The sequence below is a fragment of the Notothenia coriiceps genome, unplaced genomic scaffold (assembly GCF_000735185.1).
Source record: "Notothenia coriiceps isolate Sejong01 unplaced genomic scaffold, NC01 NC01_scaffold00011792, whole genome shotgun sequence".
NCBI lineage: Eukaryota > Metazoa > Chordata > Actinopteri > Perciformes > Nototheniidae > Notothenia > Notothenia coriiceps.
In genome coordinates this window covers 238101-258392 of record NW_011344493.1, presented here as the reverse complement: position 1 = coordinate 258392, position 20292 = coordinate 238101, and the positions used below count along the sequence as shown (strand labels likewise).

The following is a 20292-nucleotide window of genomic DNA, read 5'->3' as shown; positions in this document are numbered from 1 at the left end:
CCCCCTCACTGCTGTCTCTCCCATTCACTTGTTTTATTTTCTTCTCACTTACTAGCTCCATCTGGGCCACCGGAGAACTTCGAGGTCAAGCCACTTAGAGGGAAAGGAACTGCTGTCATAGCAACATGGGATCCACCTGAAGAACCCAATGGGAGGATAAGAGGTCAGGCAATGAGGAATTATTGAATCCCTGATGGCTAACATATCAGTTTAGAAAATCCTTGGTATTTTATTTATTTTGAGTGCCCGCTTTATGAGTGCTCTCCACTGGTTGGGATATTTGGTACTGACTGTCAATGTTAGTGCTGTAATCAGATAAGAACACACACTATTCAGAAAGCAGGTCACAGGACACCTTGATGCATAATGTGTATTGTACAATAATAAATAATTATGTTATAGTGGTAATATAGTAATGTTCAAACTACCTCCCTTCAGTCTTTTTCTTAACAGTTATTCATGCTCTACCTCCACACAGAGTACATCATGTCTTATGCTCCTGCTATGAAGCCATTTGGAATGAAAAGTGTGACGTATGGTAGCAGCGCCTCCACAGCCACTGTAGATGGCCTCACACCGGGAGAACGGTACATCTTCAAGATCAGAGCCACCAACAGGAGGGGCCAGGGCCCCCAGAGCAAAATGCTCAGTGTTGTCATGCCAGGATGTAAGCACAGTCGACTTTATACAATATGAGTGTGCATGTATGCTTCAAAATGTGTATTATTCCTAAACTTACAACAACCTTTGTCTACTGCCAGCCAGCAGCGGGGCCTCATCATCGTCAAAAACCAAAGACAGCCGCAGGACTAGCCACACTCCTTCCAAACAGGATACAGATCATGAGGAATCGGATCTCCAAACAACAGAGGCGCCAGAAGAACCAACAACAACAACTCCTCGACCACGGCATGTTGCACCTGTCAGGCGTGGACGTCCCCTCTCCCAGTCACGCTCCTATCACAGCATCTTGTCCTCTGTAAGGGGGTCTGGCAGGAACAGAGGGTCATCCAGAGGAAGAGTTCAAGATAAAGAAGAGAAAGAAGAGGAGAAAGTACCCACAACGCCTACTCCAGTAAAAGAGACGACAACCATAGAGGTTGTACCAGAGCCCAACGTCCCAGACAATGATGCTTCCCCTGAATTTGAAGAAGAATTAGTATATGATGAAGAGGTTCTAACTACAGAGACCCCCAGCCTCAAAGTTTCAACGCCCTCTCCAACTAAACCTCGTCCACGTCCACAGCCCAGAAGGCCCATCAAGATCCGGGTCCATCAGAAACCAGGATCCAAGGCTGATTCATCCTCTTCTTCATCTTCATCTCCCTCATCTTCTGGTACTTCTTCCTCTTCTTCTGATTCATCCTCATCTTCTGCTTCCTCCTCTTCAGCATCATCCTCACCTTCTTCAACCTCATTGTCCTCATCTTCACGTATTCAAGAGTCAGCTGCCAGTAGAAAGGACTACGTGGCTTCAGCATACCCAGAGAGCAAAGACACCTTTGATAAACCGATCCCAACACGTACAAAACCATCATCTACGCTTTTAAAAGAGACAAATCCACAGCAGACAGGGGCCACATCTGTCGGTAGAGGTTCAGCTTCAGCGGGGCGCCCCAATGGGTCTGGTTTTGGCTCTAGATATGGTTTCGGTCGGAGAAATCCTGGGATTTCTTCCAGAGGAAATTCCTCTCGAATGCTGAATGGTAACAAACCTGCCATCACCTCACAGATGAATTTACCAAGCAGGACTTCAAACACACACAGTTCAGCATCACAGTCGACTTTAACAGACAGGACTCAAAACCACGGAACAACACATACTTTAAATTCAGCCACATCCAGGTCCCCTTCAGGAAGTGGAACCCACAGCCAGGCTACATCAGACACATATAATGTTGACAAATCACAGTCGTCATCAGGGTCCAAGCCTGAAGGCTCTACAACTTCCCAGAGCTCAGGCAGCAATCCATCCACTTCACATAGCAGTCCAGACATCCCATCCAACACAGACAGCGCCGGCTCATCTCAGTCAACTTCACACAGAGGATCTCACAGCCCTGCAACTCTACCAAAAACACCTGAGCGAGATGCAACATACAACAATGGAAATGATGACGGTGATTACAAAAACACAGACGCGGAATCAACCAAAGTTGAAGAACCGACTTCAAGCTCTAAACCACAACCCACAGTGGAGGTGAGACGGGAGGAGGAAAGAAAGGAGGATAGCAGTAATGGGAAACCTGTGGTTCCTCATACCAGAATGAACCTCTCATTCGCTGAAAGGTTTCCCTGGATAAAGAGCCGTTACCCAGGCAGGTTTGGTCAAGGGACGAGAGCTTCATCTTCCAGGCAGGAGGGTAGACCCCCCTCCACCAGGACGTCATCTTCAGTCGGGGCCGGCAGACCCCTCTTGAGGGGGGTACCCACTAGGGTTTCAGGGGCTACAGGTGCTGCCGGTGTATCAACAATACAGGAGACAAGTGCAGATCTAGGGAAGCAGGACTCCCTAAAGAACGGAGTAGGGGAAGGTTCTGTAAAGCCTCCTCTGACCAATCAAAATACAGTATCTAGTGATTCTAGAAACCCAACTACCTCATCCTCTTCATCATCTTCCTCTGGGGCAGCCACTTCTTCTAACTCTGAATCCCGTCATTCCTCAGGTGGACATAGAGACTCAAGTGTGCCAGTCCATAGGGAAACTTCAAATAGTAATGATCAGAATGAGGATTATCTTGATGAAAGGAGTAGAGAATTAAGTAGAAACAATGATAAAGTTGCAGATCCTACAGCGGCCCAAAGGAATCCTGCTTTAACTTCAGCAAACAGAAACTTGGAGGACAATGAGAGTTTGGATACAAGGGAAACTTCTTCCAGGACAAGACCTGGTTTACCATCGGGAGGTGCTTCACCTTATCGCCGTCCTGGGATGGGGGGCAACGGGAGGGTCCGCTCTCCTCCGCTTGGTAACAGGCCGTTTGGTGGATCTAGGCTTCCTTTGGGAGCACAGCCAGCACAGAACTCAAGGCTCGGTTCTTCAACATCCGATGGCTCCTCAACATCATCTGATGCCGCTTCTTCCTCAAATATGCCCCAGCCAGTTTTGACCTCGGATCGTGAAGTTGCCAGTGGCAATACTGTGACAAAGACAGGGGGATTAATTGGAGGCAACTCCCAGTCTACATCGTCGTCCTCAGCATCTTCATCATCATCTAGAGACAGCTCTAGGGGCCAGGGGGGTCGGTCTCGCCATTCCATCGTTAGAGGGAAACTACCCAATGGAGGACAAGTCAATGGGAACGGTAATGTCGATTGATATAATGCATGACTTCCTGCCACCTTTCTATATCTGAAAAGGTGCAAGGATTTGCTTGGGCAAAAAAGTAAATTATAATATGTATATGTGTTATAATCTCATCAGTAAATCATTGAATACTTATCTTAAATTGTATTATTGTAAGGTAAAAATGGACGACCCAATCTGACAGCTACAAGTGATAAAGAGACCCCCACTTCTCATGGAACCAACAAGGCTGTTGGTCAAAGGTTTATCACTGGACCTGATGGATCCAAATGGGTAACTATGTTTCTTACATTACGAACTCATAACTTTGAAATGCCACATGTTGACTGGATCTATTTTAAAGAGTAGTGAATAGTACAATAACTATTGTCTATCTCTAATCTCTTAAGGATGAGGCAAGAGTTCACATTTGTCTATATAGGTTGCTGTAAAGATTAAGCAAATATTGTTGTTCCTCCAGGTGGTGGACTTGGAGCGAGGAGTTCTTATGAACCAGGAGGGACAAGTCCTCCAGGACTCACAGGGTAAACCTAAGAGAGTGGTGCTTGGAGAGGACGGACAAACAATCTTTGGTAATATGCTTCAGTCAATATTTACATTATATTTAAACACACGGTATACAGCTTTGATGTGTATAAGAATATGTGCTTTAATTGTTCAAGACAAGTCATAAATAGGCTGTTAACCCATCTCCTTGCTTCTCACTCCACCAGACCACCTGGGCAGCCCCCTGGTAAACCAGGAAGGCATGGCTCTGTTTGGCCACGGCCGGGACAGTCAACCTGTGATCAACCCAAAAGACAAGATCCTCATGGTTGGAGGGAAACCTTTACTTGGCTTGGACCGTCACCACCACAGACCAACCACCACCACCAAAGCCACCACAACCAGGGCAACTACCACCACCACCACACCTGAACCCACCACCACTGAATGGATCATAGAGTCTACCACGGCACCACTTTACCCAACCTGTCCACCTGGTACCTTCTCCAAAACAGATGAGTACGGTTACCCACTGCTGGATCCAGAAGGAATATTGGACTGTTATCCAGAAGGTGAGACTGAAAGACACTAAATTAATTATAATACAATGTAGACAGCACTTTTAAAGATGGATTTAAATAAAGATGAATGCTTAAGGAATGAAAATACTGCAGTGCCTCGACTGCTTTGTAAATAGCTTTCCCACAAAACTCTAGTCAAGTTCAGAAAAGTATTTTAAAACCAGAATAGTGAACATAAATAATTATGACTTCAAGGAATATCTCAGTTGTATTCTTTGTTAAACCCATCGAGGCCAAGGCCAAGAGTGTTTCCTGTCTGTTCCTTACACAGCACTATAACTCTGCAACAGTGTGTGCTAACTGTTTGATCTGGTCAGCGTGTGTGTGTAGATGTGTGTGTGTGTCTATGTGAGACCACAGAAACCACATGTAAGTCTCCACATCTGGGGCCTGGCTGTGGTCAGAGTGCTGCTGATTTCAAACACACTACAGAGCTGTCAGTTGAACGTTGCTATAAGTGTTATCGCACAAAGGCAATGAATGAAGCATACGCACATTCATGACCACACAAAGCATGGCTATTATAGTTATTACAGCACATATGGTGGGGGATTTAAAAATCATTAAACTAAACCAAGTCTATAGGTTCAGAGTTGTAGATGTGCAATCAACCAAAACACTAAAAAGAAACTTTGATTTTTCATATAAAAGTATACCATAAAGACAAATATAACTGTGGGCGTAGAACTGCCGCTGTTTATTGCATTGCATGAACTTTAAGTGTATCGTAAACGTACAAATTATGGTCCATATTAGTTAATTTTATTATTATAAATAATAAGAAAAAGTTTAAAAGGCTGCTTTAGCTATGTGAACATTTGGAGGAACTCATTTAATATTTAGTTGTGTGGTTCTAATGAAATCTTGACAAGTCATAAATACATTTTTAGTGTGTGTTCCCCTACACATATTTATTTTTGTTTGCGAGAGAACCATGGTGATTCTGATTTATATCTTCAGTGTTGTTTCTGAGAAATTGTTATCCTAATAAAAATGGATAAAGTCCCATAGAAAGTCTTATTATACTGTACAAACATCTCGTTATACTACAGAAAATTCTCATAATATTGTCCAAATGTTAATGTTGTGATGACATACCGTATAAAAGTAAACGTTCCCCACTGTTACAAAAATATTATGATAATGATTTTTTCCCACTGTTGCAGCGCAGTGCTCATTATTAGTCCTGCTGTTATATGAACAACCTCAAATATAAACTGCGACGGCTACAATTTGTTTCCTTGTAAGGTCTTAAATAGAGAAAGTGGGGCCAAAAGGGAATTTGCAACACAAGATCAAAATGATACTGGTACTGCAATATGTATGTAGGTTGGTGTGTGGATGTATGGGTGTGAGTCTATGTGTGTGCCAGATCAGAAATGTGTACATGGTCATGTGATGCTACAGCTTGTTCTACTTTTCTGACAGAGGAATCCTCAGGAATGGAAATGGACCACATGGTTACATTAACCATGGTGCCTGATGCTTTAGCTCTTGAGAAAGGTATTGGCTGAGTTTGGCTTCCCACCGACTTTCCGCCACTGGGCCGGGGTTTCCTGAACGGCACTATATGCACCTTGTTTGATGACCGTGTACCGCACTGCTTGTTTGCTAGCCCTTCCTGTGTCTTCCTCTCTGCCTTGCCTGTGGTCGTCACTTTCTTTCTCCTCTTGTACGTTTGTTTGGCTTGGTTTTTGTTTTATGGCTTGGCTTTTGGATACTTTCCATTATGGCCTGTTTTAAATCACTTTTATTCCAGAAACTGGACCATGTAACTGCATTACTAAGCTGAACTGAATGTTTTGGTTAATAATTTAATGCAATTTATTTGCTGTTCTTAAAGTTGCTTTGTACTGTAATAGTTAAACCCTGGCTTTGTTCAAACACGAGCTGAATGGTAAACTGCAGGGTTTAGTTGATGAGAGCTTTAGTCATGATTTCACCACAGGTGTTTGGATTCTCTTAGAAATTCTCTTGCATGTGAGCACAATTTCATATTTTCTTTCTTTTCAGGGGGTTGGCTTGAAAAGATACATTGAGCATTACAATATTTTCTTAGCATTTCCCTGCCATGGCTCAAGGCTGGGTGCATGTGTTTGGACCATGATGTAATGCCAAGGCCCGCTGATTCGGCACAGGGGGGAAAAAACAGTGATGAAAGCAGAAGGAACTAATTGGATTCCTCTCACTGGATCACTTCACATTTGTCAGCCTTGGAGACTTGTGAAATGGTCGTTGTCCTTTTCCTCACATGGAAAATATGGGTAGCAAAACATTACTTATGAATACAGCATGGGGTGGTAGGGGGAAAAAAGGGGTTCCTGAAAGTGAGCTCACACATCTGCCCACTAATCAATTTGACTCTTATTCCGTAGATCATGGCACCAATTAGGGAGGATTAATGCAGGTTATTGAGTTAGGATGTAAATAATTGAAATCTTCTTTGATTAAAAGCTCACTAACATGTGTTGTTGCCAGATGAGTTTCTTGTCCAGACCACCCTGCCGTCCACAACAACAACCACCACAGAGATCCCCACTCCAGAGCCAGACACCAGACCATCGAACCACGGCCCGTCGTCAGAGCTTGACCTCAGCGGGAAGAAGAGATTCACAGGTACTTCAACACAGAAACCACAGTGTTACTCTAACACAAATACCCTTAAAGGTCCCCCATTATACTGTCATCAATATATTATAGGTCTCAGATATATATAAAACATGTCTCTGAAGTGTTAGAAATACTAACAGATCATGCATTGTAGCATCCCATAAACCCCTCTGTTTCAGCCCTGTTTCAAAAGTGCTGATTCTGGGTCTGTTACTTTAACTCACTAGCTTTTCGTTACACAATTTTAACATACTGTAATCTCTTCCAGAGCTTAGCTTTGATTTTCTCTTGCAGCTCGAGTCTCATATTTCAGGTTGAACATCATATTTCCAATCTTTTTAAAGGACTTTCATCTCCCTCAGACAGATATACAGCTAATGTGGGAAAAGCAACGCTTCTCTCAGAGATGATGCTTTTCTCTTCGTTTCTCTATACTTAAACTTTGAGAATGTGGTTTGTAAACACATTTTTATTAGGCATATTGGATCGCCTTTATGAAAAAAAAGTCATCAAATAGAAAACAAATATATACTTTCGTCTGATGTTTGAAAACCATCCTCTTCTAAAATATACCTTTTTATGTTTACTGTCAAATCCAGAGAAAGGCACATATTATCTTCACCGGAAGGCATGATAAATAACATTTGTCTCTTGCTAGGAAAGTTAAAGAGAACATGATTTAGCATGTATACTTGGCTTCTGAGCACTCCATGTTCTTTGTGTCCCTGTTTGGGACTGGTTTGATGAATGTGTGGCTGTGGTGTAAATAATGATGGCTGATGGGAGTTCTGTCTTGTTTCTTTTGGGAGGAATAAAAATGGACCTCTATCTTGGCTTTCTTGGAATTACCTCGTAAATCTAGGGCCCTCTAAGACTTCACAGTATCCATCGGCCAAAAAAAAGGAAACACTTACAAACACTTAAATGTAGCATGAGTTACTTTTCTCATTCATATCATAATGTAGCGAAATGCAGCTATAGTAAAGCACTAAATCAATGATCTGTGAAATATATATATATGAGAATCAACATCCATGAGAATGGAAAACGGGAATAAGTGTATCCATCTAATAGTTGATTTTAATGGGTCGCTTCCATCTGTAATTGGATCATATCATAGAGTTCACGGAGGACACATTGCTCAGGGTGTAGAGACGTGATCTCAGTAAACTTTGGCCCCATGCTCCTTTTACTGTTCCTATGTGCTTATTTTGGCGTCTCATAATCACCTCATCTAGTTGCACAAAGAGACCGCATTATTCTCTTGACAGATACAAAAAAACAGCCTCTACATGACTTCAACCTCATAAAAACAACTTAATGTCAGAGGTCCTTTCAATAATGCTTTGTTTAATGACGGTACTTTTTGTAATGTTATCATCTGTTGGAATAACAATCGTGAAGACATTGTATCAGACTTGAATATTACAAGCATTTACAGACAAATACTTGTAAGTACTCAATGTTTAGCTTCTGAAAATGTAGTTCTATTCAGTTAGACCATGATCAGTTATAAGGGATATACAGTTAATACAGTTTGAGACTGTTTTAGGAATAAACCTGTCTTTTACTATATTGTTAAGTCAGCCGTAGCCTAGCAATAGCTAAAATATAAAGAGTTCTGTCAACATGTGTAAAAAAAAAACTGCAGGAACCTAATATTGCACATACGCATATTGGGATCTGTAAAGAGACCGATTACAAAAGCAATGTTCAAAATGAACACAGTGAAAGCCAATATATTGGGACTTTTATTACTTAGCAAGTGTCAAAAGCACTGGATGCTACACTTCCCATAATGCAACTCAAGCCAAGATGCATGAAAGGTGAAGCATGAGTTTTAAGACGTAACAAAAATCCTTCCAAAGTCTTTACAGATTGTGTGGAACTTCCCGTGGGAGCAATTTGACTTTGAGCTATAAAGTAGTCGGAGTGTAAAATATTGCACCTATTAAAGCCAATTCTAATAAAAACTATCGCTGTAATTTAGTGCCATTAGTTGCCATACTAGTCTAACAAATTGAGATAATGGATAAAACTGAGTAATTGCTTTGGTATTATCCATTGACAATTTGATGTCAGTGTTATATTAATCCATTGGGACAAGAAGATGGAGTACCCTGGGCCCCATCTATCTTGGTAAACAACGGCTCTCTTGTGATCACCTCACAGCGCCATCTGAAAACTATTACTCTTCCTGAGATAAAAACAGGCATTGGAAATCATAAAAGTTAGGGGTGCTGACCTCAGTACAGAGAGAAGGCTTTTTTGGCTCGATGTGGAGACATCCTCTTCCCTATTTATTAGTTTCATATATTCTAGCTTCACATTCAGCAGTCTGCCAGTCTACTGACACGCTTTGCATTAACTGTTTGACTGAGACTTCCCTTTGGTCTCGTTATCTGCCCAGGGATGGTTTGGATGAATCTAACCTCAGCCAAAACGTGGGACAAAAAGTACAAACTAATAATTATTAGCAGTTGCTTGAATCTGCCTTACAGTAAGAACCAGATGGATGGAGTTTGCCACATGACTACCAGGACGTTTAGACTATGAAAATACTTCCTTATGCCTTACTAGACTGATATTAGAGTTGACACTATGTGAACTGTCCTAATACTGTTTCCCAGTGTCATTTGATCCACGTCTGGCTCACAGTGTTTTGACAGACAGAAGGACAAATGAACAGAGCACAACATCTGGATCTTCTTTGTGTCTGAGCCAGTGCTGATCCTGGACATGTGGATGCTGTACTGAAATGCAGCCTTACAAGCCTCTGTGACACATAAATCTGCTCACCTTGATGACAGATCAATAACATAAGCCATATGATTGTATACACACACAGTAAGAGCTAGTGACAGCCTAAACCCATAGAGCCTCACTGTGTTGATGTGTTGATACTGACACATGTTGGACTCTTGGCCTGCGCAGAGGGCCAATCATTTTGGGAGGTGGGAGCGACTCCAGTCAGACTAGGAATTGTGGGATATCTAAAGTATTCACAGCTGTAGGTCCAGCTGGCATTTTAAGAGTTGAAAACAACAGAAAGTGACACAATGGGGAGAAGAGAAAACAAAGCAAAGATAGCTGGGCAATTATACCAACTTCTTTGAAAAATGACTACAAATAAACCACAAATAACATTGAAACTAGAGGGGTGTTTTGAAGTGCAGACCTCCGCCAACGCTCTCAATGTTAATGAAAGTGAAAAGTAATGTGCATGTAAGCCCTGTGGTTCTGATCACTTAACAATTTAATTGGTTCTTCCTTGGCCCTTCTACACCATTCCACCAAGTTTCATTGAAACCATCGGGATGTTTTTCAGTAATAAATTGCCAAAACAATCAAATAAATACCTTCTCTTCTGCATCACTTTTCCTTTCCCTCAGCTCCTTATGTGAACTACATCCGGAAGGACCCTTCTTCTCCTTGCTCCTTGACTGAGGCTCTGGAGTTTCTTCAGGTTGACGTCCTAGAAGACCTGATACGAAAGGACAGCCTGGCAGCCAATCAGAAGCAGCCTCCCAAAGACAAGCCTCGCAACTTCACCGTGGTCGCCATGGAGGGCTGTCACTCATTCATCATCCTGGACTGGGGCCGCCCACTGAAGGACGATATGGTGTCAGGTGAGACGAATAGGCAAAGTATGAAATGTTTTTTGACCTGTGTATTTATTCAATCAAAAATCTGTTACATATAATCAGACCTTTGTTACATTTATTTCCCTTCTGTGATTTTTGGCCCAAACTATCCACAGTCAAGTTTCCATCCAGATGTAGCACACATTTTTAAATCAGATATCCTGGAATAAACCGCAAAACAAAAAGAAAATGTTGCAGAAAAAAAGAGCTTCAGTGATAAAAACACGAAAAGACATGATGCAAATATGGCATTTATGTTTGTCTTATGTCTTTATTAGGAAAAACGATACAGCTCACACATATCTGATTATTTTGTCTGCCACTATTTGTCAGCTTTTCCTCTGTGGTTTGGGATAAGCCTTAAACATGTAACGACCATCCCTCCTGACCCTCCTGAGATTTTAGGAACTCACTCCAGCAGTTTATTGTGCATAAATCATGAGAACAGACTGCATTGAACACATGTTATAGGGCTCTTCAGCTCCTGCAGAGAGTCTCAGGGAAAACCTAAATTCCTTTTACCTAGAAAGTGACACATGAGGGAAAAACAGACGGAGAGTTGAGATAAGAGCATACTGTATGAGACGTGGTGACTGTCAGAGGCAGCCGTCTGGCCAGAGAGAGAGGTAGTATGTTTTCTTTGGCGGGGAAACAAGCTCCCAGTCATACTGTGGGCTGGTCCATCCACTGATGTGTAAAACAGATAGTACTCTCTACTCTCTACAGTGTTTTCTTTCCATCTGTTGTCCTTGAAGTTCCCTATACTGGCACACTATCTTGACACTTAATTTTTGAACTTAAGTTGTCTGGACATGTCTGCACCTTCCACTGATTTCTCCCATTTCAAAAACCGACTTCGGTTGATCTTACATGCCATGCTACCTTCCAAAAAACGCATTTCCTTTGATGTGTTGTGAAGCTTGTACTGATTCTCTGCTGATATCAAAGATATCAAAGGTAGTTGTTCAAAACACAGAGAGCTTCTAGCTTGTGGATTTCATACAGTATCGTAGTACTGCAAAGACATTTTCTGATACACACACATATGCAGGTAAAGTTCACACATGCAGATACGATCACAAGGTGCTGTTTTAGTTATTAGGGCTGGTTTTCTCTGCCATGTCTTACGAGTTATGGGTCACGGCTTTCAAAACAAGTGGATGGAAACAGCTGTTGGCAAGTGAACTCAAGAGATGAAGGGACATTAGGCACAACAAGTTTTAACTTTAATCCAACTTCTGGTTCCATTTACTGATGCATTAAGGACCTTTTATTTAAGGATGTGGGCAAAACACATCATCCACTGTTTATTATAAGTGTTGCGTTCGGCTCAAAGGACCTGCTCCTTTGGAATCATTTAATACACCAAAAGGAGAAAAATAGTAGGCCAGTGTCTACATCCTACTATATCAAACTTCAGTTTAACAGTGTAGAATGGAGAAGGAATGAAAAACCCAAAAGAAGAAAAACAAAGTAGCTAGTGTTTCCCCTCCTCTCCTGTCAACAGACAGCTGTGTTGGTGCGGCTCCAGTCAAAATAGAAACTCGGATTCAGAAGTCCAATAGAAACAGAGGGTAGTTTGATGTGCGGCAGAGTTGCTCTCCATACTTTTAAAGCGAGTGATCGAGTGCCTCGTGACCTGAGGTTGCTTACCAGATTCTAAGGATCAGTCTGCGTGACTGAAGAGAAGAAAACAGACGGCAGGTTGGAGGACGGTCAGCAGACGTTTAAGAAAATGCAACGGCTGCAGTTTTCTCTGTTTAATATATGGGGGACCACCTACTCTCACAAAATAATTTAAAGCATAAAGTAAATGTTGATACTTTATCAATAGCAAAGGTCATGTGAGTCCAAGGTTGGTAAAGCAGAAAAGCTGCTGGGTTTGTTACTTTTGGACAGAGGCAGCCGAGCCCTTTCCAGGTTATCTTTATTGTCCCACTAGGGGGCATTTATTTTGCAGCCAGGCTTCACATATATAAAGGGAATACCAAAAGACAGCATAAAAACAGCTAGCAACAAAATAACAGCTGCTTCCTGATGTTTTCAAGCACACTGCCTTTGTTGCCTTGTTTCCCAACACGCGGTGCCTTTCCAAAGTTATTATTGATCCCAATAAAAATCTCCTGGTTTAGATTTTGATCCAACAAAAAAATGTATGGGATCATCCACGGTCTGGGAATTCTATCATATTCGCAGGAGAATATTGCATCTGTATTTGATTGCTTGGGAATCGTGGTTACCCCAGGCAAAGTTCACAATAAATGCCAAAAAGGATAAGTAATAAATATCCATTCCTGACAAGTTCAAAAAAAAAACACTAAGAAGAAAAAGTGAGTCAGTGTAAGAATCACTAGAAAAATACCTTTTTAAAAAACAGATTGTTGTACCAAGCTAAGCTAACCAGCTGCTGATGCTAGCTTCATATTTACCTTATTGACATTTTACGGTATCGTCTGTCTCATCCAACTTTTGGTTAAATAAGATTTAAAGTCTCAAAATGTCAAAGTATTCATCTCTTAGTGAACTTGAGCTTATTGTTTTGTGTTATGTCGGACAGCAACAGCTAAAGATCTCTTTTCTTTTGTTCGTTCATTATTCCCCACAGGCTACATGGTGCACAGTGCTTCATATGACGACGTCCTCAACAATAGATGGTCCTCTAGCCCCTCCAGTGGGACACACCTGGCTGTGGAGAACCTCAAACCTAACTCCAGGTATAACACATTACCACCTGCTGTGTGTTTACATCAATGTGTACGCATGCATACAACACACACATGCTCGTTTCGGGGTTGATTTCAGGTTCAGTGATTCCCAGTATCATCGCACACATGGGAGTCATAGAAAAAGAGAATCTGATTTACAAACAAAGATTTGTTATGTTGAAACATGGCTTACTCAGAACTGCATGTAATGTTTCCTAAGCCTCAGGTGCAGGTGTTTGGCTCTGAATGATTGTTTATAAATGCCGTCATGACATAGTGCGCGAAACGTGCGTGTTGTCTGGATGTTTGTTTCGTTTCATGTGCACATGCATACGTGTCTGTTGGTATTGTTCCATTGTGTTGGTTGGATGCTTAGACTGTAATGCTTGTGTGAGACATCATAAATCCCTCATAGTGAACTAAATCAGTTTGGCTAAACACATTTGAATGTGCGCCAAAATGTGACATGCCGTAAAATGTCTGTAAAGATCCTAGAAAAATTCTGGCTAACGTAAATATAGCGCACTTTATCTGACACTTTCACAAGGATACAGTCACCTCGGTCTGTTTCAGTTATTAGGTTTTCCAGAACCCTGTCTTACGAGACATGGGTTGCGGTTTTCCAAATAAATGCATGGAAAACGCTCTTAGCATGTGAACCCGAGAGAGGAAGGGAGAGTTCTTTGCCTAAAAACCTTTTTGTTGTTCCACTTCAAGGGTACGGTTTAATAGTACTCCAGCTTTTCAGCAAGTTTAATCGAATTACATGGGACTAAAGGATCAGTTTAGTCATAATTGAGCCAATGTGTGATACAAGTAAAATCATGTACGGTAAATCGTTTCCTACCTTTCACAAAAAAATGGTTGTCTGAGAATGAATTTCAGATGTGTGCGTTCATCAGGGATAAAATGATCCTTTTGAGCAGTGCAGGCACAAATCTGCTCAAGGTGTTATTATAGGTGTCATTTTGTGGACCTTCAGAACCCAAACACCTGCTGCTGAACCCAAACAGAGCTGTGGTGCTTTAGCTAAAGTTTTCCTAGAATCTGCAAAGAGGGATTCCCTCCCTGGCAACCAGTTTGTATTCAGGATAGTGCGTCTCCCTTGGTTACGTTTGATACCGGGATGGTTTATGTGACAGGGTTGGCTTTTCCCATGCTGCAGGCTCCTTCTGGTTGCCAGAACAACAGAATACTCAAGTGCTAAACACACATGTGTATGTACACGAACATCTGGACACGTTTATTGGTATCCACAAGTTTTCCTGATAAAAAATGATAAATTGAATGAATTACAAAGCATTTTCAAACTTAAAATGTAATCCAATGTGATGATCCGAAACTCATACTTTCTGATCTTTCTGGAGATGCCTGTTTTGAATTACTTGTACTAGTTGAATTCATTTGTCAAAGGCAAATATTTAATTATTTCATCTTGTGTGTACATTTGCTGCTTTGTCTAAAATGATATTAGATTGATTCTCTTCATTGTTGGTTGAACAAAACAAGACATTTGACTGGGTCACATTGGAATGCAGGAAAAAGTGATTTTTCACTGTTCTTTGAAGTTGTGTAGACCAAAAAGGATCAGATTATTCTGTAAAGGAAATAGTCATCAATTGCAACCCTAATAGTCTTATTATTTCTTCTGCTGCATTCAGGTCTCTTGCAAAATGGAGATGAATAGAAATAGGATTTGTTGTGAATTTGAAACATCTCTGCTGGTTTTTCCCTACTTTTGAAACATATGAGTTTCAGTGAATGCATTAGAAAAATGTAGTTTATAATCAATAGTTAACTAGTGTCTGAGGAGCATGTCATTTGGCCAGTTGCACAGATTTCCATCTGATAAGTAAGAGCTATCTAGATTGAACATATAAAATGGCTAGCTTGCCTCCTTCTGTTTTTATATTCTCACTCATATTTTCTCTTTTTTTACCTTCTCCAATTTCTTCTCCAATATATTCTTTCATTACATCATCTCTCTGCAGCTGCCGTCTCTCTCCCTCTCTGGTGATATATATGTTGGTCATTGTCGCCACGTGGCTCTGGTGATTGGATCCAGGCCTGGTGGCTGCATGTGGTGAAGGTTTTTGGCCGGGGATTGGCAGACCATGAACTTACTGTATGCGACCTTGCAGACTGGGGGGAAAGCACATTATGCGCACAATACTGCATTAATGAACACATGCTTGCACGTCAGCCAACTTCAGTGGAAAAGTTTGCAAATTCTCAAAGTTGTCACTGGTGTTGTCGTTTTTAATCGGAGACGATTTATTAGTTCCTCCACCACCCGGAGACAAAGTGAGCTCACTACCATATTACAACTCTGTGAGAAATCTAACTAATCCTGTCTTTCCAACCCATCCCTGTTATACATTCTCACTCAGCATATTTATCCCACATCTTCACTTTTTCTTTCTTTCGTGTCCTCTGTCCTCCTATCTGTTCATCTCCATGTGTCTAGATGTCTCCTTTTCCCCTCTACGCCCTTCCCTCCACCCTAATCGCTCCATTCTCCCTTCAACACGAGCCAAATAGCCATTTTATTGTGCTGCGCTCACTTTGGATGCATATGAATATAAAACAGACTTCTCTTAAAGCAGCCTGAAGCATGCCCAGTCATCTGCTATGGTCTTTAAAATGTTCCTCACCTTCACCCAGTCACAACAACACTGATGGAAAAACACTTGAACTACTAAATCTCTTATTATATCCTTGTGTTTCCATTCAGGTACTACTTCAAAGTGCAGGCCAAGAACGTGTTTGGTTTGGGACCTGTGAGCAATACACTCACCTATGTCACAGAATCAGGTGTGTATCCTGTCAACGCCCGCTAAAGTCAACTTTTAGACGCCTCATTGACTCCACCGTCACTCGCTAGATTTTTTTCTGCTGTACTGGAGACATCCTGTTGGACGGCAGCATGCAACAAAAAATGTCACGGTGACGCTCATGGCATTGAAATACAAGATATTTAAATATAAAACCATCCCTGCAGTAAAAGCACACTACCAGATGTACGCTGTGCATTATGGGGTTTTCATTTTTCAAATCAGGAGAATGCATTAAACCTGCAGCGCTGCCTCTGTGCTTTTCCTCCCTGTGAAATGATCACATTTTTTTTTCCTTTCAGACGATCCTCTTCTCATCGAAAGACCACCTGGTAAGTCCATACACCGACTGCACCTCATTAATTGAACTTCTGCAAGTCAGCTGAAGGTTTTAAAGAGAGAAGCAGACTTCAGTTTGAATTGTAATCCACTTCTGATCTGAAGCTACTGTGTGAGGCAATCATCATTCTTTTTTCTTTTTAATTTACTTTTTATTGGCATTCAGTGTCAAACATTGTCACAACATATTGTACATTGCATCTTCACATGCGTGACATAAATCTGTTCTTTTTAGCAATATACACATGACACAAAAAACCCATTTGAGAAAGAAAACAGAAACAACAGTGAACAATTAGGGAGTAGACATGTCTTTACAGCAAAACCATCCTTCTTAATTACCCAGAATGATGTATAGGCCGACTTAAGCTTATTGCTGATACTTTACAGTGTATATGTTGGCCAATATTTATCCGTTTCTAATCGATATCAGTTTCTCCATAGCTCTAGCATGTCTTTTCACAACATACATGTTTCAATGCCACAACATCTGCTCCTCAGGCGGAGAACCAATCTGGATCCCTTTCAGCTTCAAGTTTAACTCCGCCCACAGCAGCTGTAAGGGCAGCCAGTATGTAAAGCGGACATGGTACAAGAAGTTTGTGGGCGTGGTCTTGTGTAATTCTCTCCGATATAAGATCTTCATGGGGGATGGTCTAAGAGGTAAAGTATAAATTAACTTCTACTTGAAAAAACAGTTAAAATCGATGGTTTTCCCATCAAAGAAATACTAAATATGATACTCACTTCTCCCCTCTGCAGAACCATTTTACAGTATAGGAGACACTTTTGGCCAGGGGGAGGACCATTGCCAGTTTGTGGACTCCTACAGGGACGGGAGGACGGGTCCAGCTTACCTCTCAAATAATCTGCCCTCAGCACAAGGTAAATAAGTTACAGATTTCTGGCATTGATATTCAGACCGGAGCTATTAGCTTTCTCTCATGCAGTCTGGCTCTTTATGGACCAGCTTGATGTTATCAATGCAGAGTACTGTTGCAGAGTCGTTTTAAATGAATACTTGTTAAAGAATCTACCAGTTTTGCTTGTTTTAGCCCAAATCTCATATGCTTTTCATTACCGTAGACCATTTCCCTAATTAAACCTTAACTTTGTAAATGAATGCCATTACTTGTTGGCTATCTGTGGTTCCAGGTCATATCAGTACACAGGGAAAATACTTGAAACTTGCTCGGGTTGAGTTATCCACCAACTTGTTTATTTTTATGTTTTATTTTTCTATAACAGTTAGATAACATTAGTGCGGTTTTATGATTGAAAGTAGCTGGTGTTGTGAAACACTTTTGATGTGTTTGACATCCAGATCACTCTACAGATGAACCTTTCCAATGCAAGAAAATAACAAATCCACCATATAATCTTCAACAACTTGATTACAGATTTCCAATTAAAATACCTCATGCGTGTTATTTTAAACTGAGTTGTAATGATGTAGAAGTTCTGTGTATTGACTTTTATTTAGAAATGAAGGCTGTTCCAATTCTCTATTTTTCAACAAAGCCAGGGAAATACTTAAATGTTTGACGTCTGTGAATATTATCTGATTTTCTATCCCTAGTACGGATTATCAAGCCCAATACAGGGGTCACAATTATATAGTTTCATTGAAAGCCAAAAGAAAAACAAAGCTCAGTTATCTTCCTAGAAATGATAGGCACTGTAGTTTATTTTAATTAGCAATTGATTCTAATTTGGAACACAAGTGAGTATTTACAGAAGTAGGATGTATCTGTATGTGGGAGTGACTCTTAATGCCTACAGTATGTTCGTTATAAGAAACAGGTCCCACAATGCAACAGTGCAACACATTGGTTTGTTTTTAATCGTTTTTGGACATCAGTGATGGTCTACAGCACAGAGGAATCTTTTCATCAGTCATGGATACACAGACAATCCAAAGATTTCAGCTGTGAGAGGCCCTGGGAGACTGAAAAATTGACATGATGTCAAGCAAATACATAACTAAGAAATTGCTAACAGTGATTAATGATGATTACATCCAGACATGCTGAATTCAAGTCTCCTGTAAAAATAATTTCTCTCTTTTACAGGATATTATCGCGCCTACAGACAGCAGCCAGTTTCATTTGGAGTCGTTGGCCGACGCACAGCCCATCCATTTGTTGGCTGGTATGAATGCGGGGTGCCCATCCCCGGGAAGTGGTAACACAGGGGGAGACGTTGTTACCGAGGGCAACCCTTCCGCATCCTGCTGCAGGCTCTTACCTTCACTGGTCTTGCCTTTAAAAACAGACTTTTGCCTGCCACAATGAAATTACACCACTATGAATTTATCCCAGCTTCACAGAAAGAGAATATAGTAAACGACCCAATGTATATCATTACAATGCACTTTTTATATAAAGCAGTTTGTATATGAGGGAAAAAATAAGCATGTGTGCTATTGCTACGTATAACTCTTCTTAAAGTGTCATTGTATTATTCCCAACCATCCCCAAAGACATGTCCTCACCCAGTGTTATTTATCTCATCAATAATGCACACGCACCGTCAAACCAGTGACATCGGACTAAAGCACAAGCTGCAAAGTAAACTGTAAGAACGGGCACTTAAAGGTGTGTATAGGTCTGTTCATTTTCTATTGTGAGATTTGTATTTCATAACGTAACAGCTTCTGACAGCTACTTTTTGTTTGTTTGTTTGTGTTCTTAATCCATCATACTGTGTTTTTGCCCTGTTACACATTTTTGGTATTCACCAGAATTCATTAAAAGTTACTGTGTAAGTTTTGTATGTATACGGACCGTGAATAAAAGACCAAATATTTGCTCAGGAACTGTGAGAGATTGAATAAAAGTGCTATTAAAAGCACAGCCATCCAAAAACATGAATCACATCATATTCTCCTGCTGCCACATTCTTCTTTAGCTAAAGCTCCAACAGTATACTTAAATCCACCTAATGGAAAATTGGAGGGAAACTTTGATCCATCTGGCACAGCAACTGTTAAAATAAGACAGAAAACCAAACGTATTGAACCGAAGCAGGTGAAGGGGAAATATTGGCTCAAGCATGTGAGCAAATGGGGAAGAAACCATGTGTACGGTTTTAGCACACACAACCCATAAATATCCACATTTGCCTTGGATCGCTTTTGTACCATAAATCTATTTGGTTTGAAATCAGTGATAAATAGTTATATATACTCAAGTACATTTCTTCAGTATATACATTTTATTTGTAATACTTGTGTATTGAAAGTATACAACTAATGAGTACATTACATCCATTTTATTTTAAACGAGAATACTATATGTTCTAATATTACATTTTAGGATTATTAATACTATAAATGCACTTTAATGCATTTAACTGTTGTAGTTGGTCAAGGTGGAGATAATTTAAATTAACGTAATGTATTATATTTTAATATTATAGCATCTTTCTTGTGCAATGTAACCTTTAACTGTTAATATGAAGGGAGGTCAAAAGTATTGGTATAAAGCTGCAGAAAATGTAAATACTTGTTAAATGTAAAAACATTCCTCCAGTTTTTTTTTAATCTATATTTTTTAATGCAATATTTTTACTTGGAATGGAGTATTTCACCAATGCTTCATTTCTTATATTACTCCGGTAAAGGTTATGAATACTTTTCCAATATTGCTGAAATAGGACTCACATCTGCGGTGTTAGAGTTGGAGAGGCCTACAGGACACATTTGTTGAAGATTTGTAGATCATTAGTGCCTTTTTGATCCTTGAAACGGAGTATTCATCGAATTACCTGACGGATGAGTTCAAA

General features: G+C 40.6%; 1 protein-coding gene across 1 annotated transcript in view; it reads left to right on the top strand.

Annotated features, from left to right (window-relative positions):
* fndc1 (fibronectin type III domain containing 1) overlaps nucleotides 1-19324 on the top strand; it is a 42422-nt gene extending 23098 nt beyond the window's left edge. Inside the window, exons 11-25 of the mRNA XM_010772935.1 lie at nucleotides 56-163; nucleotides 479-667; nucleotides 762-3305; nucleotides 3465-3580; nucleotides 3768-3879; nucleotides 4021-4365; nucleotides 5803-5877; nucleotides 6853-6990; nucleotides 10377-10613; nucleotides 13234-13342; nucleotides 16068-16147; nucleotides 16470-16499; nucleotides 17008-17169; nucleotides 17269-17391; nucleotides 18579-19324. Of these exons, the coding sequence (XP_010771237.1) occupies nucleotides 56-163; nucleotides 479-667; nucleotides 762-3305; nucleotides 3465-3580; nucleotides 3768-3879; nucleotides 4021-4365; nucleotides 5803-5877; nucleotides 6853-6990; nucleotides 10377-10613; nucleotides 13234-13342; nucleotides 16068-16147; nucleotides 16470-16499; nucleotides 17008-17169; nucleotides 17269-17391; nucleotides 18579-18694 (4484 nt within the window). The 3' untranslated portion in view covers nucleotides 18695-19324. The remainder of the gene's footprint in view (nucleotides 1-55; nucleotides 164-478; nucleotides 668-761; nucleotides 3306-3464; nucleotides 3581-3767; nucleotides 3880-4020; nucleotides 4366-5802; nucleotides 5878-6852; nucleotides 6991-10376; nucleotides 10614-13233; nucleotides 13343-16067; nucleotides 16148-16469; nucleotides 16500-17007; nucleotides 17170-17268; nucleotides 17392-18578) is intronic.
* Nucleotides 19325-20292: the final 968 nt, after the last annotated feature.